The sequence below is a fragment of the Sciurus vulgaris genome, assembly GCF_902686455.1.
Source record: "Sciurus vulgaris genome assembly, chromosome: 10".
NCBI classification, from domain to species: domain Eukaryota; kingdom Metazoa; phylum Chordata; class Mammalia; order Rodentia; family Sciuridae; genus Sciurus; species Sciurus vulgaris.
Window position 1 is genome coordinate 105650167 of NC_136470.1, and position 24700 is coordinate 105674866.

The 24700-nt window shown below is 34.8% G+C and overlaps 1 protein-coding gene across 1 annotated transcript in view; it reads left to right on the top strand.

Annotated features, from left to right (window-relative positions):
• The window catches only part of ZBBX (zinc finger B-box domain containing), a 175089-nt gene extending 151137 nt beyond the window's left edge, over positions 1-23952 (top strand). Inside the window, exons 18-20 of the mRNA XM_079101028.1 lie at positions 6186-6443; positions 21831-21972; positions 23733-23952. Of these exons, the coding sequence (XP_078957154.1) occupies positions 6186-6443; positions 21831-21972; positions 23733-23856 (524 nt within the window). The 3' untranslated portion in view covers positions 23857-23952. The remainder of the gene's footprint in view (positions 1-6185; positions 6444-21830; positions 21973-23732) is intronic.
• Positions 23953-24700: the final 748 nt, after the last annotated feature.

The window sequence follows — 24700 nt, forward strand, 5'->3', positions numbered from 1 at the left end:
TCTTGGTGGATCATTTTGTTTAGCAGTTGTTTCTTAACAGTTTACTAGGCACCTGAAAATTAATTTTTGCAAATACAATTATTTGAACTAAATGTCCTTGAATTTTTCTTCCAAAAAAAACAAACCAAACGAAACACTGAGTATACTTATTATTTCTATCAATTCTAGTGTGCTATTTTCTATAACCATGTGTTAGATAATACCATTTGCAACTTGCAGCTTAAGAGATGGTCTATTCTGAGCTGTCCTTTTAAAATACACACTCAATTTCATTACCACTCAGGAAACAATAGATTTATACCAGATTTCTTGTACTATTTTTTTGTTGTTCCTATTATGATTGGATTTAGCCGTTTGTGAAACAAATGTCTTAGATTAAGATGGTTCCTTAGAACTGGTTTTGCAAGTTGTTTAGTTCTAATAATTGTTGTATGTGTTATCCATAGGATCTTGATTTCAGTTCATTAATTCCACTCCCAAACCAAAGTGATTGCATGGTTTTTCCATAAGATGATTCTTTTGACATATTGAAGTCCATTGTAATATTTTCCTAATGCATGCATCACTAGGATTATTAGGTCATTTCTGTTATTCCATTACACCTGCTAAAGAATGTTTGCTTTATCCTACATCTGGAATAAAGTTGCAGTACATAACTCATGAATTAAGGAAATTCAATGCACTTGTGTTGAGTTCGTGAACACTATGCTAGGCCCTGGGAATAAAGGAATACGTTAGGAAGCTCACAATTGAGGAGGAATCCTTGACACAGTGAGTTATTTGCCTTAGTTTAAAGCCTCTTTTTAAATCTGAAATTTAATTACATATGATTTGCTCACATATATAAGATTTATATGTCTCTCTTGCTCTAAACCCTGTGATTATATCTCCTTGGCTAGCTGAGATTCTTTCACTATGCATTTATGTTGAGAATCTGTCAGTTATAAATGTTTTTTAGTAGAAAAACCATCCACTTATGATAAATTTTTTTGGCTCTATAATTAGGTACCTATTCTCACATCAAATTCCAAAGAAGCTTCAAAAATTCTGGTTATTTCTTTCTGAGGCAGTCATAAGGAACTCTTTTAAGTCACTATATATTTATGAAAATAAATTCATAGGGCATACTATGAGAAATTTGTTACTAAGACAAATTTTCGTAATAAATAGCCAAATACTTTCAAGTATCAATTTGGGCAGCTCAGTCAGGATCAACAATTTGCTATGAAAAAACCTTAGTTGAAACATTTAGCTCAGACCAGGCACTGACACACGCTGGTGATACCCTTGTTTCTATGGACGGAGACTCTCCGACCTCAGTGTGAGTATGATCAACTGGGAACCAGATGTGATGCAGATTTCTGGATCTCATTCTGAGAGATTCTTATTCATTAGCCTGGGATAAGGCCCCCAAATTCATATTTATCAATAATTGTTATGCTCATATAAATATTTTGAAATTTATATTTTAAGCAACAGTTGTATAAATATGCAAAAGCATAAGTGATAAATTTTATAAAAGGTCTGAATAATGTATTTTTTGGAAATTGATAGGTAATTAATGATAGCACATACTGTCAGTTATAATATATATTTGTAATTTATTTAGGAATAGAGATGATGAATAATAACTTTGCCATTGAAGTGTAGATATGCAAGATGTTAGAAAGTATGTGACATTTCAGTTAAATCTTTTAAAAGTAATAACATTTACCAGTTAGGGGAATTGCAAAATGCCTTTCTGGACAGAGGTAGTAGCCTGAAATAAAATAAAATGTTCTGGCAATGTCACAAGTTATAGAAATCTTATATTCTGAACTGATGCCAGCATAGGAAGGAATTCCAATTTTTCTAAGATTTAAAAATTTGTGAATATAAAAACAAGTAGCCATGAAATACTTATGTGTTTAGCAACAAGTACATTTATTCTCTCCACCCCCTACTAAAATTTACTCCTCCTTCGCCCCATCTTCCTGTCTCTGTGTATAGCTATAGCACTCAAACCTTGATCAGGCCTGTAACCTAGGAGTCACCTTGACTAACTGCAACTTATTCATAGGCAAATCCTGCTGATCCTGAACACTTCCATCTTCACTGCTCAAGATATGCTCAAGCCAGTTGCCCATCATCTCTCACTTGTCTCCCAATTTCATTTTACCCCTCTCCAAACCATGTTGTTATGATTACTTTTCATCAAATTCTACGGTTTATAGTCAGTGAGTAAATTGTTTATATTTATAGTCATAAAATTAATTCTATTTATAGTTTGTAGGAAGTGAATCATACTTTCTACAAATTTAAAACCTAAATAGTATTACATCATTTTGCTGCCTAAAAGCATTCCAAAACTTCCCAAGGAAGGTAGAAAATATATTTATTCCATGCATCACACAGCAATGTGAGTTGGTTACCCATCTCTCCTAACTGCATCTTTTTTACCCTGTAGCCACAGTGGATCCCTTCTGTTCTGGTAGGCCACACCCTTCTTAGTATGTTCTAAAATATGCTTATCCTTATGATTCAGAATGCTCTGCATCCCACCTTCCACTCTATCCTTGGACCTTTCTTCAGATGACTGGTTCTTTCATCAGTCTTAGTACAGATCTTACCTCCTTAGGGAGGGTTTTGAGACCACCCTATTTAACTCTAGTCTCGAGTTCCTCTATTCTTTCTCGTATCACTGTCTGACATAATCTTATTTGTTGAGTTTTCTGCTATCCCCACCTTGGTTAGAAAGAAATCAAGGACTAACCAGTCCTCTTGTTAGGGTACCCTCAGTGTAGAATGGGGGCTGGTACCTTGAAGTCCTCAGGCTGTGTTTCTGAAAGAGTGAAATAGGATGGAAAGGTTGTGTGTGCATTTGGAGTGCAGTTCCAGGGTGGGGCAATGTCTCATTCACTTTGAATATGTGACACAATGCCTGGTAACTTGAGGAATTAATACATGATTTTATAATTGCTTCAGGCTGAGCATTAATTCACAAGTTCTCAGAGTTGAAGGAGATTTAAGACACTATACTGTCAAGTTCCTTAATTTTACAGGTGTGATATGGATTAATATGTGGGTCACAAGCTGATTTCTAATTCAGTGAGATGTGAAAATAATGTTCTTGGTTACCTAGTTTAGCTTTTGTGTGTATGTTTGGTGCTGGGAATTGAACCCAGGGCCTTGTGCATGCCAGGCAAGCACTCTACCAACTGAGATGGATCCTCATCCCCAGTTTAGCATTTTTTTTTCCAATTAAGTCAATACTACTCAATAAAATCACTTTATATTTTCTAGAACTCTTAGAAAATGCATTTCTGCTTTTTATGTATGAATGCTCAGCAGTTTACATAGTGGAACAGTAATGTCAGTGAACAATAATGGTTTGCCAACTTTATTTAGGATTAAAATAATGTGTCCTTTGACAAAAGCATTATTATTTGTTACCAAAATACTACCCTCAAAAGCCTGATGCTATGTGTTTCATCAAGTTCTAATGTTAAATTTAGATTAGCAATAATATATTACCACATGAAATACTATTCCATAAGTGATTCATATTTTTATGTCCTTATCTGTATTTTTGTGCCCATTAATACCACTGTATTTTATCTCCTCAATATATAGCATAGTTTAATTGATAATCATGGAGCATATATTCTTTAGCTAACACCAAGAAAAACTCATTTTTTTTTATATTTGTGGAATAATTGCTATCAGCATTAATCATTTTTTAAGATTATATTATCAGTGATGGCACAAGTTACTCCAGAAGTAATTTCTTATGTCTATAATCTACAAACCAGGCTATTTTTTTATTATGGAATGATTGCCTCAACAGTGGCATTTTTCATTAGTGCCAATGTGTCAAACCTTAACTGTAGCAATAATATTAATAAGCTTGCAAATTAAAATACTAGAAAGAATGACATGTTTTCCTAAATGAACAATAAGTAAACAAAATAAACAACCAGATTGGGACTTCTTCTATCTCATTCTGTGATTCAGTTACTTTAAAGTACACTTGAACATATTTCCAGTAAGAAGATGGTCTGTTTTTTTGATTTGTGCTAAGCATAAGTCTGACCCAGCCCCCATGTACCTTTTCTCTCAGTTGGGAACAATTAGCTTCAAATACTGTGGCGACCAGATGTTGTTGTAAGATTCAGCAAGTGTTGTACTCTCCTGAGTTTTCTGAAGGGCATTTACATTATTTTAAATTATTCTAACTTCATATTTTTCTGGGTTGACAGAAGTCCACTTCTTACTAATAACATCATCTTTTTGTTTGTTTTATTTTAATAAGAGTACTAAATTCTTTTAAGCTTTACCTTGACTGAGAAATATTGTACAAGAGAAGAGTGTGGTTTACCCATATATCCAGGCCCTCTGAGTTCTATGGAGATTTCCTGTGGTGCCCACCGGCTTCCAGTGCTTCTGCTGCTCTTCTATGGTGGCTTCATTATATAAGAGTGACAAACTAGTTTTCCTTGATGACTGTGAATGAAACACACTTTCTTTGCAATATTATACATAAAAGGGGAAACCACATCTAAATTCTAGTCATTAAAATAATTCTTTAGGACATTTATATGTTATATGTTTAGGACATTTATATTTTAACATATAAGCACATTTTTTATTAGTTTTTCTTCACAATTGTTTCTGAGCATAAAAAGACACAAAAGGGTCAGAAGCTTATTTTAATTTATTCCTAATTTCATTCCAACAAAATTATTTTAAAAATTAATTTCTTCAATGTTCATTAAAATTGGTGCCCTTTGGAACTTAACCTCACTCAACTTTAATTGCTTAAATAATTACAGACTGTAACCAGATGCTTCTTAGGGGTTAGCTATTTCAAAGTAGATTTTTCAAGCTAAAAAAAAAAAAGATGAACTCAATAGTCATTAAATGTTTTATATAGGAAGACTGCCTGTAGCCACTTTTTTGAATTTTGCATTTTCCTTTGAGTCAACAGAGTGGGTATAATGTTATATAGCATATGTTCTGTCAAATCATGATTTTCTTGAGCATGACAAATGCAATTCTTTAAAGAATCCAATATTTTACACAAAACCAGTTAATGTTAAGAGAATGCAAAATGGTAATATAAATTATGTTTTTATAAATATATTTCTAAATTAGAAAAATAATTCAGTACATTTAAAAATTTACCTATGCTATGAATTTTTAAATCGGTTCCTTGAAAATTTCCTTGGCCTTTATTAAAGAGCACTTTGTGAGAAATACAAAATTATAAATTAGTTATGTTTTATAGGATTTGAAAGGATTATTTTCCCTATTATGAAAAAAAAAAAAAACCTTAATGTTGAAGTAACCAACTAAACCATCTTTGAAACAGATCAAGATAAAGGAGTGACTGTCTTAGTTGAACAGTGTAATAACCTGACTTAGGTCTGTGCTTCTGGAACTTGTAAACTAAAGCTCCCTTAAGGCAATGGAGAGTGAACTGGTAGAATCAAGAGAAAGAAAAGTGCACGGGAGATAGGTCAGACTTAGATCAGACTTCTTACAAGAGAATTAGAGATGTGATCTCACTTAGTTTAAAACCTGTGTTTTTCTAAAATTTCACACAGATTTTACATGTTGAATGGTTTAATCTCCATATTTTTAGATATAAGAATAAATCACACACTATCAATAAAATTGGTTCACCTGGAAGCGGGAGCTTGTGTATCCTATAGGTTTCTCTTACTAGACACTCTGTTATCTTCAAATTTAAAATACATGTCATAGTATTTGAATTTGGGATGGACTATAAGATTGGGTGTTGTGCTGGTCTGAAGTTGACTTGTTTTATAGATATTTTGCTTTAGTGATCATTAAAATCAATTTGTTTCTAAATATAGAAAAATAGGGAAAATACTCAGGTTTTTTTTTTTTTTTTTTTTGTCTTAGTGACAATGGACAACAATCAAAAGTTGGTTTTCTAATAATCTTTGAAATCCATTTTTTGTTTGTTCTTTTTGTTTTCCTTCTGTGTTTGAGCTCAGGGCCTCACTTGTGCCAGGCAAGTGTTCTACCATTGAGCTCTATCCTTCCCCGGCACCCCCCGATTTTCTCATAAATTTTGTTGCATTAAATTCACTGCCCTATCTTCAGGAAGCTTGTATTTTATATTGCTAAATATTGTGAATTTTAAAAACAAATGATTGAGTTTTTTCATTTTGTTTTAGGTCAAAAGTCACAGAGACCTTCAACAGCAAGTTTACCACTCTCCAACTCTGTTAAAAACAGTTCCAACTGCCTTTCATCCTCTCACCCTCGATCAAGAAGTGCAACTGTTCGACCATTATCTAGAGCTGCTTCTGAAATTTTAGAAATTGAATATATTGATATAACTGACCAGAATGAACCTTTCTTAGATAACACTGCTGATCAACAAACCTTAGAGAGTTTGGAAAAAGAATTAAATGTGCTGAGAAATCATGAAGGTAATGCTATTTTTTTTTTTTTTCCACTTCAACAATGTTAACTTTGCCCTCTGTCTCATTCTTCATCTTACTCTAAAAAAACAAGCAAGCAAACAAAACAGGTTTTTTCTTCTTTGGCCATCAACTTTGTGTCTGTTTCCTTGGATATATCTTGCTAGTGTTGTGCCCAGTGGCTCGAGACCCCACAAAGACCACCAGAGACCATGATCAATGCAAGCAACAAAGAGTCATTTATTAGCAAGCTCGAGCCTGGTCCTCTGTGCACTCGGTAACCCGGTGACGCTAAGAGGCCCTGAGCCTTTGTTCAGCAGGCTTTTATAATGAAAGGCAAACAGTTTTACAGTGTTCTTTTTAATTGGTTAACATTTGAACAGCTAAACATTAGTCCTCCTCTGGTTGGGTCCTGCCAACGTATTTGATTCTCATTGGGTCCCACCAGAACTGAACGGTCCTAGAGGAAGAAGGGAGGAGGGAAGGGGTGAACTATGCAGGAGATGAGTCGGAGTTAGGCCCCCCTGTCCTTGATAGTTAAGGTTTCTAGGCAGCTGCACATTTCTCAGACAAATATTTCTTAACAACCTTGATAAGCACGGGGGCCCAGCAGTCCTACTTATGCTGTATTGGCTTTTGAGGGTGCAGTCGCAACTGCCTGCATCCTGGTGATTAAGACAGTTAGCTGCACAGATATCACCCTGTTCTCAACACTAGCACCCTGAAAAAGTTATAAAATGCACTGCTGCCCAGCCACAACAGAGGTGGTCTCCTAAGCTAACTGAATGCCAGCTGAATTGTGGCATAAGGATCTCCATGAATTCAGAAAAATCAAAACCAAAAACAGACATACTTCTCTTTCTGCAAACCCAGTGAAGGGTTAATCCCTGAAACTTCAGGAAAGCTGCTGTCCAATACCCTTGTTTAAAACTGAGCTTCTAAAGCAGTGCTTCTGTAGCTTTTTCATAGATCCCCTGGGGATCTTGTTAAAATGCAGATTCTGATTGAGTCATTATGTCTGGGGTGGGACCTGAGATTCTGCACATCTAACAAGTACCCAGATGTGCCAGTTTTGCTCTTTAGCAAATCACAGTTTGAGGAGAAATTATACTTGTGCCCTGTTTTCCACCTCAGTGGGGATAGTCTGGCAAATGGTGACCACATTCTTGAATGTGCAAAGGTCTGATTGAATGACAAAACATCAAAGGAAGTAATCTTCTTAATTTCATCAGAAAGTCATTCACACAATTTGAAGGAAGTCAACTGCAGATCCAAGAGATAGGCTAAAATTTCTTGAGTTCTCTGTATTCTACATTGCTCTTCTCTCTCTCTCTCTCTCTTTTTTTCCTATCAGTGATCTTCCCTTACTGACTTTTGAAAAACAACTTTGCTATTTTTCTGAAAATGATATATCATAATTTGAAAACTGAAAGCAATAAAAAATACGAAAAGAAAGTTAAAAGACCCATAAATTTCACTACTCTTTATTATAATTAATAGATATTAATTGTGCAAATTGATAGGATTCACCTTGATAATATTTCCTTACATGCATGTGCCACCCATTGATTGTATTCATCTGGGGTTCCTCTCTCCTCCCTACCCTCCTACTTTACCATCTTTCCCCACTTACCTTAGCCCCTTCCCAGTACCTTATAGTCCTTCTTCTACTTTGAGGAGTTTTTGTTTGTTTGTTTGTTTGTTTCTGTGTACGAGAGAAAACATGCAATCCTTCTTTTTCTGTGTCTGGCTTCTTTTGCTTAACACAATGTCTTCCTGTTCCACTGAAATGCCAGGGTATCATTCTTCGTTATGATGGAGTAATTCCTAGGTGCTGTTGTGAATAGTGCTACAGTGAACATGGTTGTTCAGGTATTTCTGTTTTGTGGTGATTTCATTTCCTTTGAATATACATCCAGAAATGGAATAGCTGAATCATATATGGTAGTTCTGTTATCAGTGTTTTGAAACCTTCATACAGTTTTTCATAATGGCAGAACTAAATTATACTTCCAACAGTGTATAAGCATTCTTTTTCCTCACATCCAGGCCAGTATTTGTTATTTGTTACTTTTTGCTTTTTTTGATAATAGTCATTTAGCTGGGGTAAGATGGAATCTCATTGTAGTTTCTCTTTGCATTTCCCTGATGACAAAAGGATGAGCATCCTTTCATGTATTTCTTTGACATCAGTGTCTCTTCTTTTGAGAAGTATCGTTTATATCATTTGGGATTGCTCTTTTTGTTTGTTTGTTTTTGATGTTAAATATTTTCAGTTCTTAATGTATTCTAGATATTAATCTTCTGCCAAAGAGCTGGCAAAGATTTTCTTGTATTCCGTAGATAGTCTCTTCAATCTATGGATTGCTTCCTTTGGTATACAGTAGTTTTTAAATATGATGTGATACCATTTGTCAACCTTTGCCTTTGTTTACTGTGCTTTTGGAGTCCTATTCAGGAAACAATAGGAATTTTGATAGGGATTGCATTGAATCTGTAGATCACTTTGGGATTTTTAACAATATTAATTCTCTTGACCCACGAACATGGAGGGTCTTTCAATCTTTTAATATCTATCTTCTTCAATTTCTTCAGTGTTTTTTTAGTTTCCGTTGTAGAGATCTTTCACATTTTAGTTTTATTCCGAAGTGTGTGTGTGTGTGTGTGTGTGTGTGTGTGTGTGTGTGTGTGTGTGTATTTTCTTTTTTTTTTTTAATTACCAGAGATTAAACCCAGGGCACTCTACCATTGAGCTACACTATCAGCCCTTTTTTATTTTTTATTCTGAGACAGGGTCTAGTTAAATTGCTAGGACTGGCCTCCAACTTGCACTCCCCACTGCTTCAGCCTCCTGAATCACTAAGATTATAGGTATGTACCACCATGCCTGGCTTATTTATTTATTTGTGGTTATTTTGAATACAATTGCTTTCCTGATTTCCTTCTCATCGAATTCATTATTGTATATAAGTAAGATATTGGTTGTGCCTGTTGATGTCGTATCCTATAGTTTACCAATTTGTTTATCATTTCCTGAGAGTCTTTGGTGTAGAGTATTTAGGTTTTTCTAAAACCTAATATAATCACATTATTTGCAAACAGGGATAATTCAACTTCCTCTTTTCCTCTCTGTTTGCCTTCCTTTCTTTCTCTTAAGTGATTATTTTGGCTAAAATTTCTAGTACTATATTGAATAAGAGTGCTTGATTTTAGTGGAAACATTTTCAGTTTTTTCCTGTTGAGTATGGTATTAGCTATGTGTTTGCCATGCCTAGCATTTATTATGTAGAGGTATTTTCCTTCTATAGTTAATTCATTCAGGGCTTTTATCAATTTATTTTTTAACAAATGCTTTTTCTATATTCTCCCTATCATGTTGTTTCCATTCTGGTTGTTATCAATATTCCTTGCTTATTCCTTCCTGTCTTAGTCATCTTAGAAGTTTGAGGGTTTATTTTATTGATAATGTTTGATTATTTCCTATTTCTCAGATGTGTATTTACTCCTCTAGTGGGATTTATTCTTTGTTTTTGTCAGTTTGTTGTAGTTATATATAATATTTGAGGTCATTTGGACATAATAAGAAACACATGGACTATAATTTGCTCTAATTTAGTCCCCACTACTTCCCTTTTCCCAAGGCTCCATCCTCCTATATATTCCCTTTAATGGGACTGATTCTTTAACATGCTCTTACCTTGGTGAATATCTCTCCTGACTCTTGTACCTTTAGGATTCCCTTAAGCATTTTTTGTAATGCTCTCTAGTTGTCTTGAATTCTACTTGTTTATGCTTATCATAGAAGGTCTTCATTTCATCTTCAATTCCGAACGATAGCCTCACCTGGATATAATGGTAATCTTGGTTTGCAGTTATTTTTTTTTCAGTACATGAAGTATATTGTTACTTATCCTACTGGCCTGTAGGGTTTCTATTAAGAAAACTTATGTTAATTTAATCGGCTTATTTTTACATATGACTCTTTTAGTATTCAATTATTCTTTCTTTGTCCTATACATTTGGCAATTTAATTATAATATGTTTTGGACAGGTTCTTTTCTGGTCATGTCTATTTGAGGTTCCAAGTGCCTCCTATATCTATATGCTCTTTTCTTTCCCAAATTGTGGGAAATTTTCTCTTATTTTATTGGATTGACTTTCTATACCCTCTACCTGTTACAATTCTTCCTCAAGTATGCCCATGAGCAAGAATTTTGATCTTTTAGTGGTGTCCTGAGATCTTACAGGCTCTCTTCATTCTTTGTTATTTTTTTCTCTCTTACTGTCTAAATAAACTATTTTAAAATAAAATATTTTAAAATACTTGTCTTCAAACTCCCCTTGATCTATTCTGTTTTTGAGATTTTAATTGAGGATTTTTATCTGACTTGTTGGAATTTTCATTCCTAAGATTTCCTTTTGGTTCTTTACAAAATCTCCATCTCTTTATTGAAGTTCTCATTCATCTCCCATATTATCTTTCTTATATCATCAAATTGTGTATTTGTATTCTCTTGTATTTTACTGAGTGTTTTAAAATCATCTTTTGAATTTGTTATCTGACACTTGATCCACTTTGATATCTTTGGAATCTTTTCCTAGAGAATTATGAGTTTCATATTACCTTGCTTTTTATACCTCACGTGTTTCTACATTGAGTTTTATGCAACTATGAGGATATATTTCTCTTTAATTTTTATGTAATAGTCTTCTTGGTATGCAGCTTTCTATTGATGATGTGCATTTATTTTCAACAAAGCACTTAGGTGTAATCTTCTTGTAGTTCTTTCATTGTGACTCATGGGTTTTGACAAAGTGTTTATTCTTGTCGGAGTTGGAAAGGCCTACTTTCTCTATAGGTCTTGAAAGAGTGGGTGGTAACTCAGGGAAGTATTGTGTGCCACAGTAGTTATGGGGTGCACACTCTATATTGTACCCCGTGCAAATGAGAGTGGTAGCCCCTACCAGATGTTGGAGGTTTCCCCAGGCAACTATTGATACAGATTTTGCTACTTGAAAGCTAATTTTAAAAAATCATTGTATTTTTTGTTTTGCAATACTGCTGATCAAACTCAGGACCTTCTACATACTTTAGTGCTCTAGATCTGAATCTTATCCTCAACCCACTTGAAGGCAATTCTGATGATAGGTGCCCTACTTGTAGTGAAGGGCATATAAAGCTCTTGTTTTGTAATTACACATGGGTGTATCTCTAGGTGCTTCTCAAGAAATAGGGCCAGAATCACAACCCCTGCTATGTGACACTCTAATCAGCAGTGTGTAGTCTGGCAAGTAAGGCTTCAGTAGCCATAGAGGACCCGGGTATGTTCTGTGTCAGTAACTGTTGTGTTTTTTCCTCTCTTCTGCTACTATGGAGGTGTCCTCAGATCTCCAGTAGCTGTGTCCAGTTGGAATGAGTTAATGACTGGGAGGATTTTTTTTTTTCGTTCTTCTTGTAGAAGTGTCTGCCAGGATTCAAGAGGAACTGAACCATGACTGTGGCTAGGCACAATTCCTCCCAATGGGGCTCGGAATGTAACTCTATGGCAGAGCATTGTCCCAATGTGCACAGATCCCTGGGTTTCATCCTCAACATGAAAAAAATAATTAAAATATAAAGAGTGATGTAAAAAAGAATAACAAAGAAGGAAAAAACTAAAAACTAAAACAAAAAATTAAAAATATATAGAAAGAAAAAAGTTATAGAATAAAAATATGTGAGGTAAAAATAAAAAACAAAGGAGAAAGAAAAAATTATATAAAATATAAAATAAGAAAAAACAAATAAAATAATTCCTCCTATTCAAGGTGCTCAGAATGGAGCATGGACTATTCACAGGCTTTGCCAATCTAACTTTTTCTGCCTGTCTTCTTTGACAGGGATTTTTCTGTCGCATTTCTTTTAGTTGGAGTACCTGCTAAGTATTGTGCTGGAGTGAATTCCAGATGTAACTGGTTGAAATATTTCCTCCCTAGGTTTCCTGATTGATCAAGATAATGTTGAACACAGGCTCCTCCAGGCCTGCATTCTCTCTGGAGGTTCTTAAAGTGTATGCCCAGCTTTGAAGTGAAGGGTGTAAGCTGGTGCTGGATGACTGTGAGGGCAGGATGCAATTAAAGCACAAAGATCTGAGCCGAGAGGGTGATGGTGAGAATTACATGATCTGTAGCCCTTGATTCTGGCCTCCTTAGTCTGAGTACCCAGCTGCAGATAAGCCACGTGACTGGTCTCATCCTCTCAGAGTTCACCAATTGTCTTCTTCCGGAGGGCTGTGCCTTCCCATCTCCTCCACATCTCAGCCCAGCTCCCTGCATCATCGAACTTTCCCCAAGCCAAGACTGTCCTTGAAGCCAGTGTACTGTTTCTTTTCTATGTAAATATGCCTAGACTCTAAAACTTCAGGTCTCCTCCACCTGTTGAATTATAGGCTCACCCACAGCCACTCACCTCTACACACATACTGCTTTGGTTCTATCCCATGGAGGACTAGGAGAGTGCTGGGTGCCTGTGTTCTGCCATTTTGTACTTCCTTCCATCTTACTAGTGTTAAAGCAAACATCATTAATTTTAATGTGCATTATAACTACAAAAAGATGTATTTAGAAGGATGAATAGATTGAAGGAAAGAAAGTGATAATTTTATAAAAGCAGATACTTCTCTACATGCTTTTTTAAAATAAATGAAATGCGTCACTTAACAGAAAAGAAAATGGATATGAAACCAAAGGAAATTGTACATTTCTGTATCAGTGGGATGTCCAATTGGAGTCCAGGTTCTTGGCATCCTAAACAGACTTGAACAAGACAAAGAAGTAACAGAGCACTGATTTATTGAAAGTGAAAATAATAGTAGAGCAGAGTGAACCCATTGAGAGAGAGACTTAAGGCCCCAGTTTTGTCTTAAAGTCAGAGCTGTATCTCTGTCTCCTCCTTGCAGACCTGATTGAAATCCTTTCCCTATTTGTTCCAAATGGTTACTTTATTTTCACCTAATTATAATACATGTTGTGCATACAGAACTTCTGGCAGGAGATATTAGGGTGGTAAGCCCTGCATTGTGGGCGTTGCCACGGCAATGGAACTTTAACAATAAACAGGTCATGATGACTCATCTCCCTGACTTGTACTCTGGCTGGCATTTTTCTTGCACCCAGCCTCTGCCATCTTGATGTCCTTAAACTCCTACCTCAATTTAGACAAATATTTTTTCACCACAAAAATATTATTTAAGGTGTATGAAATTACCTTTCTGTAGACAAAAAGAGTGGAATATTGGTGGTTTTCTATAGTTCAGTTTAACTTTTGCCAATATCCCTTTAAAATTAAGGAAAAATGTGAAAAGAAACAGTGAGTAACCAAAGCCATTTCTGTTTTACTTTCTGAAAATCTCTAAAATAAAAGATGAGGAATCTTCAGTTTGTTCATTTTTTTAAAAACCACATTGTAATCTAGACGGTATTGAATACACCTGTGTGATAGTTTTAATTTATTATTTTTATCAGGGATTCTTTTCACTTTCTTCTTTTTAGTTGAAATGTATTATTTGCTTACTAGCAGCATTTTTTCCCTATGATATCCTACCTTGAGCCTTTTATTTTGTTTCATCTCTAGAAGGTTTGATATAATCCTTGATAAGATCTGTCTTTTATCTTTGTGGCTGATTGACATGTTGGCTAGATTTATTTAGTGTTTCACAATTTCCTTTCCTTTGAACTTGGTAGACATTTCTACCCTGTCTTCTGACCTCGAGTGTGGTGCTAATTAGTTCTTAATTATAGTTTTTCCCCTTTAAATTTTGTTTGGACAAATATAACTCAGCTTTTTTCTCTGTAGGTAGGGCTCCTGGTAGCTTTATTACCTGAAATGTTCCTATTTGAGAATGCCTGCAAACTGGATGAGAGTAATGGCCTTGGGCCATCTTAAACCTTGTGCATACTGATTTATCATTTTCTGTCTGAATTCTTCTGTGAAGTAATCTAAAGCCAACTTACTTTTATTTATTTATTTTTTTTCAGTCTCACCCTCTGTCCTGGATATGATAGACTTATTTCCTGCCTCAATATTTGCAGAATTTTCTTCCTAGTCCTTAAAATTGAGCAACTGGACCAGGACTGTTTTAATGCCAATAATTCAGCATTTCTTAAAACAGCAGTCTTCTCTTTCTATGTTCAGAATGAATTTCTTCTTATTTTCAAATAAATTTTCTGCCTTTGTATCTTTGAATTGCTTTTGTGTTCCATTTGGCTTTTTCCTGCTGAGAAACCTGTTTTCTTTATGTTGGATCCTCTTTAAACAATATATCATGTATATTTTTTCAGTTGTTTCAGCTGGCTTGTAATTTCCCTTTTTTATTTACTGTGATTTATCTCAATGTTATCTTCTATATCATGGCTTTACTTTTCACCTGACTATAGTTCATTCTTTAGCATTTGATTTTTTAAAAAATCATTCTCTGTAGGTGTTACTTTAACTTTCTTTTTGACATTTTTTGGTAACTTTTAATTTTGATATGATTTGAAGCTTATAGAGAATTTGCAAAAATGCAAGAACATTACAAGAAATTCTTATACATGTATACACTTCACCCTCTTCAAAACATAAATACACCACACACACATTTTTCTGAACCATTAGAGAGGATATTATAAACATTGTTACTCTACCAAAAAGATTTCAGTGTGTCTTCACCCCAAACAAGAAAACTGCTTACTTGAGTACAATGATCAACATCAGGAAAGTGAACAATAGCAAAACATGATTTTTTTATTCCACAAGACATATTTAATTTTAAAAATGATGAAGTTTGTTACAGCTCAATTTTTTTCTAGCACAGGATTCAATCCAGGAATAGAAAGCTATTTAATTATTTCCCTTTCAATGCTTGATATTTGGGATTAGTTTTGATCTATATCAAAGGTTGATTTTCATTCCTTGTTTTGTAGCAAAAGACTTGGGAGGGGTTTTCCTATGGTCCTAATCTGTATTTTCTACCAGTTTAGTCTTTCATTTTGTCATCTTTTGTATGCTATGGGTTCTTGATTCAAGTTTGTTGGCATAGATAGTTGCTGTGCCATTTCTTTGTATCTCACCTGCCCTTGCTTTTTGTCAATGGCTTTGTTCATGTCTTCTATCTTTTCTGTTAACAATGAGACAAATCCCCCCTGAAATCAAATCCCCCTGTACTGATACCAGTCTTTCTTTGGAGCTTTCTTTGGAGTTTGGAGTTGAGTCTTGCTTTCTTGTCTGTATCCAGCCAGCTTAAAGTATGGGGAGGAGGATAGGATCAGGAACCTGTCTCCTTTGTTGGAGCATCTGGGCTTTGTTTTTCTTCAGTTTTATTAAATACCAAATATCATGTGACCTGGCTTCAAGTGTATTCTGTCACTAAGGGGACATCTGCAGGTTTGTAATTTTCTGCTTCTCCTAAGATCTTGTGATGGGAGTCATAGAGACGTTAAAAGGATTTGAAACATTTTCTCCTCACTTCCCTCTACTTTTCTCCAAATTAGGTGACATTGGTGAGACTTCTCAGTTCTTTGATGACTCTTGCTTCCCTATTTATTTGATGTCTCTGCACTGGGTGTGAAGACACAGTGGACAGGAGTGGTACCCAGCCACACCTCAATGACTCTTGTTACTTGCTTAGCTAACCCTTGACAGACGTTATTATGTGAACTTGTATTCATGTTTTTGTTGTTGTTTGATTGCTTTTATGATTTGCTTCTAATTTTTTGCTTTTTCACTAGAGGGCTAAGGAAGAAGAATCCAAGATCCTTCTTTACCTTCATTTATTCACCTTCCTCTAAGTTACTAAAAATGAAATGTAAATTTTCACAGAGGTAAATCTCACATTAAAAGCCAATTTTGAATTGAAGCATGTCAGATCTGGACTAAATGTAAAAGGATAACCATACAGTTTTAATCAGAAATTAAAGGGCTTTTTGTTTTCATAAGTTTATATACTTTATTTAAAAGTGAAATACATTAGTTGACAAACAGCAGTCTTCTTTCTTACCATTCCAGATTTTCCTTTTTCCTTATTGTTTTGGTTCTGATGTGCCTATTTTCCCTTGTCACTCATTTTCACCACTACCACTAAAACACTAGTATTTTCACTGGAACACATAATTTTTATATATGAAAGCAAGCACACCTTGAGCAACCTGGGCACGACCTGAGCTTTGCTGAATGTCTAGCAATAGAAAACAAACACCTTTGCTCACTAAACCCAGGACTGGCTTTCTTCCATTGGGGAGCTGGCTTTGAGTGAGCACACAGTTTTTTAAGAGGTTCACCTGAAGCTCTGTGGAAGGAAATGGATGACACATCAGCTGAGTCAACCCAATATTCAGTAAGGTGACAGATGCTACTGTGTAATAAAACCTCACTGTAGAAAATTCACTGATTATGCACAAGGTCTTTGTATTCTGGTTAACATTAGAATTAGAAAAATTCCACCCTTATTTCTCTACTCAGGAAGTAGTCTTGAAGAACTCCTAAGGACATTTAACTTCACACAGACCCAGATACACATTTTGACTCTTGTGCAAATGTGAATGTGTTTCCATTCCTGTGAATGCTGCATTGTTGTGAGCAGTAGCCCTTCTGACTTGTTTTCTGTCAGCCCTAGGATACATCCACTTCTCTTTTCTAAGCTCTATGAAATAACAATTGTGCCAAGGAGCTGGGAGAATAAAAGACAGAAAATAACTACACTTAATAATCTGTTTCTCTTTTGATTCAGATTGTTGTGGTTATCAGAGTGCCATTTCAGAAGTAGCTGGGTAAGCAGAGGGGTGTCTCTGTGTGTGTGTGTTTGTGTGTGTGTGTGTGTGTGTGTGTGTGTGTACACATACCTACAGGTTGTGGAGCAACTTCCTGATGAATCAGGGCATTGGAGATAGCAAACCAGGGTGATTGAAAGTCCAGCTAAGGATCAGGAAGTCTGGTTTTAAAACTTGATACCATCACTTGGTAGCTTCATGATGTTGGGCATATTACTTTCTTAATCTCTTTGCATCAGATTCAGTAGATGAAATGTGTATAAAAATAATGTTTAGTAAAAATTGATGACCAAATAAAATTACGTATGAAATATTACATTTAGGAAAATGAATCTCCAGCTACACACATACTTAACTGTGCCTAACACATGGTGAGTCCTCAAAAAGTTCATGACTTATATAAGAAACCAGTAGGTTATTTTCTACGGACAACATGGTAGGGTGTTCTTGGTAGCTCAAATTTTAGTCAATTTTGAAAGCTAACTATGCTTTCTTATGGGCTTCTTTGAAGATTATGTTTATCTATATGCCATTTAATTCCTTCCACAAGGGCATAAACAACACTATGATCACTTCTTTAATGAGCTCAACATATCAGTATAATTTATTTACTAAGGCACCTTGTTAGTTTTTGGCCATGATAGACTGAAGAAATTTGGAAAATATCAGAAAATGTGCATTATGAAAAAGAATCAATAATAACATACTTCATAACACTTACTTCTTCAAAGGTTAAAAATGATTCATTTGTTTCAAACTCATTCTGAGTTGTGGCTTCAGGATTTGGGGACCTTAAATTCCCACAGCAATTTTATGTTTGTCCAAGTCACAGGTAGTTAACTGAACCAAGTAATTAAAGAGAGGAAAGTACTGTTTCCTAAGGAAGACATAATAAGAATCTATCTGGTACCAGCAGATGTAGCCATTCTGTCTGTGAAATAAAGCAATGTAGTAGTGGCTTTTTGAGTCACTGGGGTCTCTTTTCATAGGTTGATCATCAATTAATATATTAAGCTGAAAAATCCAATAGAGTTTTTTTTTAGTTAGCAATTAAGCCAGATAACCCTTGTAAAGACAGCCAGATTATGATGAGCTACAATGGCAGCCTTCTTGCTTTAGGGGGATTTAAATTACAGAAAAGATATTGAGTGCACATACAAGTGAAAACTGACATATTAAAAAATCAATAAAGGGAATATGAAGCAATGGATGAGTAATAATAACCATTTTATATGTGGCACTGTGTCACTTGTTCTTCATAGCTGCTCCATGAAGCAATTGAGGCAGGTGCTATTTGTAATTTCTCCTTTTCAGGTTCAGTACCTGAGGCTCAGGGCAAAGTGGTAGCTTCACATTGTCTTCCCTGCATTTGCAGCAGAGACAAGACACAAACCCAGGCTGTATTAGGCAGGGTTCTCTAGAGGAACAGAATCAACAGAAAGTATGATTATAAAAGGGGATTTATTAGATTGGCTTACACAACCAGAAGCTAGATAGTCCACAATGACCTTCTGTAGGTTAGAGAGCTGGAAGAACCAGCAGCTGTACAGTCTAAGATGCAGAAGCCTTAGAATAAGAAATATCAACAGTGCTACCCTGGTCTGAGACCAAGGCTTCTGGAAATGCCTGGATAATCACTGGCATAGTCCGCTTTGGAAGAGTGAAGAAGCGAGAGTTCTATATCCTCAGATGATCAAAGCAGCAATCAAGAACCTGTTCAAGAAGAGCAGAGCTTGCATCTGCATCTGCTTCCTTGTTCTTCCAGCTCTCCTTCCATCCTGTTGGGTGGTGCCACCCACACTTAGGGAGGGTCTCCACTTTAGTTCTATCACTATCCCCCATTCCAATCATTCCTAGACACGCCCTCATGAACACACCCAGAAGCTTCTTAATCATAGGCATCTCTTAATCCAATCAAATTGATAATTCAAATTAACCATTACACAGGCCAGTGCATCCCCATGTCACAGGTAGGACAATGACCCCAAAATTATGTGAAATCCTGTCTTCAAATCAATGCTGTGACCATGTTGGAGGGAGAGGGTGTGGGCAGAGTGAAAGTAAAGGGATTAAAATATGGAAAGCATAAGAAAAGGAGGGGTAAAGACAAGGCACAGTGGGGTAGGGGAAGATAGATGGAGCTGAAGCACCAGGAGTGGGGCTCACAGGTCACAGGGTGCGTGTTCCCGTCACATCTTAAAGATTGGTAAGTGGAGGTGTAGCTATGCTAGGTAGTATTTTATGAGTTGTTTATCTTTTCCTTGTTCCTTGTTAAGAAATAGCCTGATTGTTTCCCATTCTTGGAAAGTTTTACTTGTTTTTGGTTCTTTTGTTCTTGTTTTCTTTTTAAAATTCAGATGAATGTGTGCTTCCCCATGGAACACAGTTTTATATATGTGTTGTAAATGAGTTTAGTTTCAGAAATGCACCCTGGAACTCTCTTTACTCAGATTTTCCCCTTTTGTTTAGTTGCTTATTGTGATTTAGAGATTTCTCAGTGACCAGAGGTCATCAACTTATTTTAGGGTTAGGAAATGTTTACTGTCAATCCATTCCTCATCAGTTGAATTCCTACTTTAAAGTGAATTTTCTATTGTAAATGTCAATCCAGTCTTACCTGGCCCAGTTTTAGAACAATTGGAATACTGAGATTTTTGTATAATTGACTTTTATGTTTAACGCTGACTTGTAATAGGGTTTTTGTGAACAGTTTTTGTTTTGCTCTGTCTCGATTTTTCCATTTCTTAAAGTCAAGTGATGTCACCTTTGCTCCTGTTAACTTCACATAGTATTCTAAAACATAATTTTGAAAATTAATAATTCAACAAAGCAGGCTTTTTCTATTTGCACTATCTGAATTAGCTCTGTACTCATTTAATTAGAACTCAGACATCTAATAGTTTGAATACCTCTCCTGCTGGAATTCCTTAGATCTAAACCTCACTGTGGAGTTTCAAATTGAAATTTTACCTGTTCTAAAACCTGAACTGATTGCTGTTCCGTGGGAGCATTCCTTTCACTGGACCATGAAAACATGCCTTGGGCACTATCTTCTTTCACCTGTGGGAAACAAGAGAGAAAACAATACCTTGAAACTGAAGATTCTAAAACACAGTGATTTACAATATTGGTGACTTAAAAGAACTCAGATCTAATTCTAGCTCTTCCTCTATGCATGTGACATTAGGCAGGTTACTGTGGGTCCCCACTTTTTTAATCTCTAAGTAAGGATGTGAGTAGTTAGGTCCTTTCAAATTTTGTAGTACAAGAATCTTTTGGGCCCCCCCCCCCAATTAATATTACATAGAATCATCATATTTTAACTAGATCAGATAAAGTGGTCCTAATTGTTTCAATGATGGTGGAGATAGGAACTTCATTCTAAACTTACCGAATTTATACATGCATCATAATTTGGAAGTCACAGAGTTGAATAATTTTAATAACCCTTCCATCTGTAAATGTATTGAGGTCTGTCTTTCAGCAAAAACAATGTAATTTTCATTCCATTTGGAGAATCTGTATTTGCTCAAAAAATTGTAAGTTACTACTGACCACAAAGGAAAAAAAAAAAAAAAAAGAAGAATGAAGGAAAGAGAGAAAAAGGAAGAAAGGAAGGAAATCTGTTGAGTCCAGTGTAGAACTCTTATAGCTTGGTGTTAGGGCTTCTGACCAAGGGGATGTATACTTGATATTTCAGTAAGAGTGAAGGAAAAATAGTACCTAGCAATTTTGACAGCTTTAAAAAAATCATCTTAATATAACTTTATGTATAAGAAGGCTTTTACAACTTAATCAGTGTTAAAAAAGGTATTAAGACTTTTTTTATTGCAGTGATATTTATTTGTTTGAATTTATGATAGTTTATACAAAGGTACCTTTACTTAAACATTTTGTTTATTTAATTTGCACTATTTGTCCATACCTCAGCTGAATCTTAAGCCAGCTTGATAAAAAGGGAGATGATATGCATCTTTGTCCCCTTCAAATATAAACAGTTATTTACCCAATCAAAGGAAAGAAGCCAAAAAAGAAAGAGCAGCTTTGCCAAGGCTCACCTTTTATTTAGAGTATGTGGGGTGAAGCTTTTATTTCTTAGAAGAAAAGAATACATAATGAAGTGTCTAACATGCAGGCAAGTCCAGGAGCTGCACAGTATTCCAGCTTTGTAGAAGATTCCTTCCTTTCTTTTGAAGTCTTGTGAATTCGTAGGACGTTTGACACATTTCATAAGCATAATATACATTTAAAAAATCAATAAGATTAAGGTGATTTGATACCCCTACCCTAATTTATTTGACTTTCTTTTCTTTTTTCTTTCTTTGTTACTTGTGGTGCTATGAACTAAACCTGGGCTTCACACATTCTCAGAAAAAGATCTGCCTCTGAGCTGCACCCCCAACACCTCATGCCCTGATTTAGAATCTCAGATTAAACTTGACTCACACTCTATCACCTAACAAACATTAGAAAACTGAGGGATGATTAAAAATGTGTGCTGACCCTCTTTGTTCTACTCGTAGTTTATTCTGGGTAAATTTCCAGCACCATATGCTGAGCATTTGTTTCTTGAATTTATGTGTTGACAATGCATGAAATAAAATATTTCAGATCCTTCAGAAAAGCTTTACAACCTTACCTCAGAAGAGTTACCAGCCTTCAACAACCATTCCCTGAGTGTAAGTCAGACTTCCACAGAGTCTCTTGTAAAGAGCTCACCTATGAGGTATCCCTGTGGAGTTGAAGAATTAAGGTAAGTTAATACTGCAATTTGTATATAAATATAGTGCATAGTAAAATTTGAACAAGCCCTAACTTGTTATCTTTATAAATAAAAAGTAGCTTCATATGTGTAATTTATATAACCATTCTTAGTAAAACATTTGCTTCCTTTGTTGAGCTCTTACCAGGATTTAGTAAAAGACTTATAAAAGTTGTTGCTTTAATGTCAAAAGATAGTTCTCTGCTGAGCAATGTGTATCATAAAAATGGAAAGACATCTGGAATTTAGTAATCTTTCAGCATTTCAATTTCTTATATTGAAATAAAAACAATTGTTCTACCCGAGTTAATTAACTCAATAAATTTCAATATTTTGCATTAGTAGAAACTTACCTAATGCAAGTAAAGTTTTTAGAATAGAATATTGTGAAGTTTCTCTGTTGAAATGAATTCTAGATTATTAACAATATAACATTTTTATTTGTATCATTTTCTTATTCCTTATGTAAGGAAATAACAGCAATGGTGATCAGTTTAAAAGGAATATAGTTTTCACTAACAAAGTCTTCATAAAAGTATCTCATCAGTATATAAGTGATATATTGGAATTTTTGGAAATAGAGCATGATTCCGTTTAGAAGGACTAAGATAAGTGTAAAATAAAGTCTCTTTGAATTGTAAATTCCTTTGATTGGTTTGAAGTTTAGTATTGCAGTAAAAGGGAATCAAAGTTAGTTACTCAAGGAGGAAATCATTTACCTTGGTTCTTGGATTTTTGCATTTTTAACACTACTTGCATTAAAAGAAAAGGATCAGTATGAGGTTACTATTTTTCTTTAAAAAGATTACTAAAGCAAAGTAAACTATGTGTACTCGCACCATCATTTCATAAAAGAAAGGGCATTTAATACTAAAAATAGAAGGGGACCATACAAACAGAATAAAACATAGTTCTTCAAAATTAAAACTGTCATGAAAAAGTCTCTACCTTTTCCTTATATTCCTTCTTCTTCTTGGATGAGTGAAAATTTTGTCACAGTTGTGTCTGCACTGGTTCACAGACCAGTTTATGATCTGCTGAATTAACCTGTGTTGGACATGAAAATAACTACAACAACAATAAAAACAAACAAACAAACAAAAAACAATTGTATCTATCACAGGGAAAAGTATTTCCTATTAGAGGCATATATATGAGCAGAAAATCTAGATAACTCTGGACCAAAATGTATGTAATATACTGGTTCTAATCCTTATATACCTATGTGCTAAAGCTTCTGTCAGTCTCTGCCCCTCCCACAATAAAATGCCACCAAATAAAATAACAAATAATTGCTTTCATTAATTTTGACTTTGCTATGTCTTGACTGGCTAGCCACATAGTCCTAATTTACTGTACACAAAAGAAGTGATTTATCTGGCCGTCTATTCATTGGAATTCTATTAAACAGCCAATGTAATGATGAATGTTCTTAATGATAACCCTGAGGCTCTGCAAGTTTCTGAAGTGCTTTCTGAATCATCAATGAAAGACAACCAGAGACCATAAAATTTTCTCTCCTTGGTTCCATTGTGGCTTTATTTCTTGGGAGAGGGAGAATGATGAGAATTTCTCATTAAAACGAGGCTTGGTATATTGGGCACATTGAAAATTATGGCCCCAATCTGGTACAGTCCCCTCATATCTGCTTGCTTCCAATGACTTCAACGCATGTAGTATTGATCAGAAGATAAATGAAAGTTGAAACTAGGTTCTGTATATGGTGTATTGATCTTTTAATGTATTTCCAGCTCCTATGGAAAAGATACTGAAATGCAATCTTTGCTGTCACTTTCTGAGAGCAGTACAGACGAGGAGGAAGATTTCCTTGACAAGCAACATGTCATCACACTACCATGGTCAAAGGGTGTGTAATGATCATTTGTTCATTACTTTTCCATTTGTTACCCAGAATAAAGCACACAACTTAAAAAAAAAAAAAAAAAGCAACTAAGTGTTTACCTGTCCAGGTACTGGAGATTTGGATTATTAATGTTGTTGATGTTTCAAGGATTGTAAACTAATAAAAATTAGTGAAATTTTAAGTTTAAGGTCTTTTTCTTCCAAATGATATATTGTATGTCAAATATTAATCTACATTGTAGATTATTTTAGCAAAACTTGGTATATTTTAAGAAATAATAGTGATAACTATGTCTATAAAACCCACCATAGAACAGAACATGATTATATTTATAATAATATTTAATTGTTCAATTATATTTTAAGTAATTGTCAATAAAAATAGTGTACATTTGACAACTATGTCATAGTAATCAAAATTATCAATTGAGCCTCTAATTACAGTGCCTTTTTTCCCCCTGTAGTATTTTTGACATTTTATAGAATTCTGGTAGCTTCAAAAGTTGATGCTAGAAGGAAAAAAAGAAATAAAGGACACAAAATGAAGCAGACATATTTGTCATACTTGTCATATTCTTTTTTATTTTTCTTTCTTTTCTAGTAAATCACTGAAAAGACCCTAAAGCATCTTATTTGGGGAAGTCCAAAGTTACGTTTTTTTTTTTTTTCATATATTAACTGGGCTAGTTTATAGTGTCCGAAATTTTTGTTCAAACATTGTTGTAGATGTTTCTGTGAAGATTTTTTTAGATGATATTAACATATAGGTAGGCATTGATTAAAACAGCTTTTTCTCCACAATATGGGTGAGCCTTATTCAAACATTGTTTGACTATCTGAAACAGCTGGGATACTC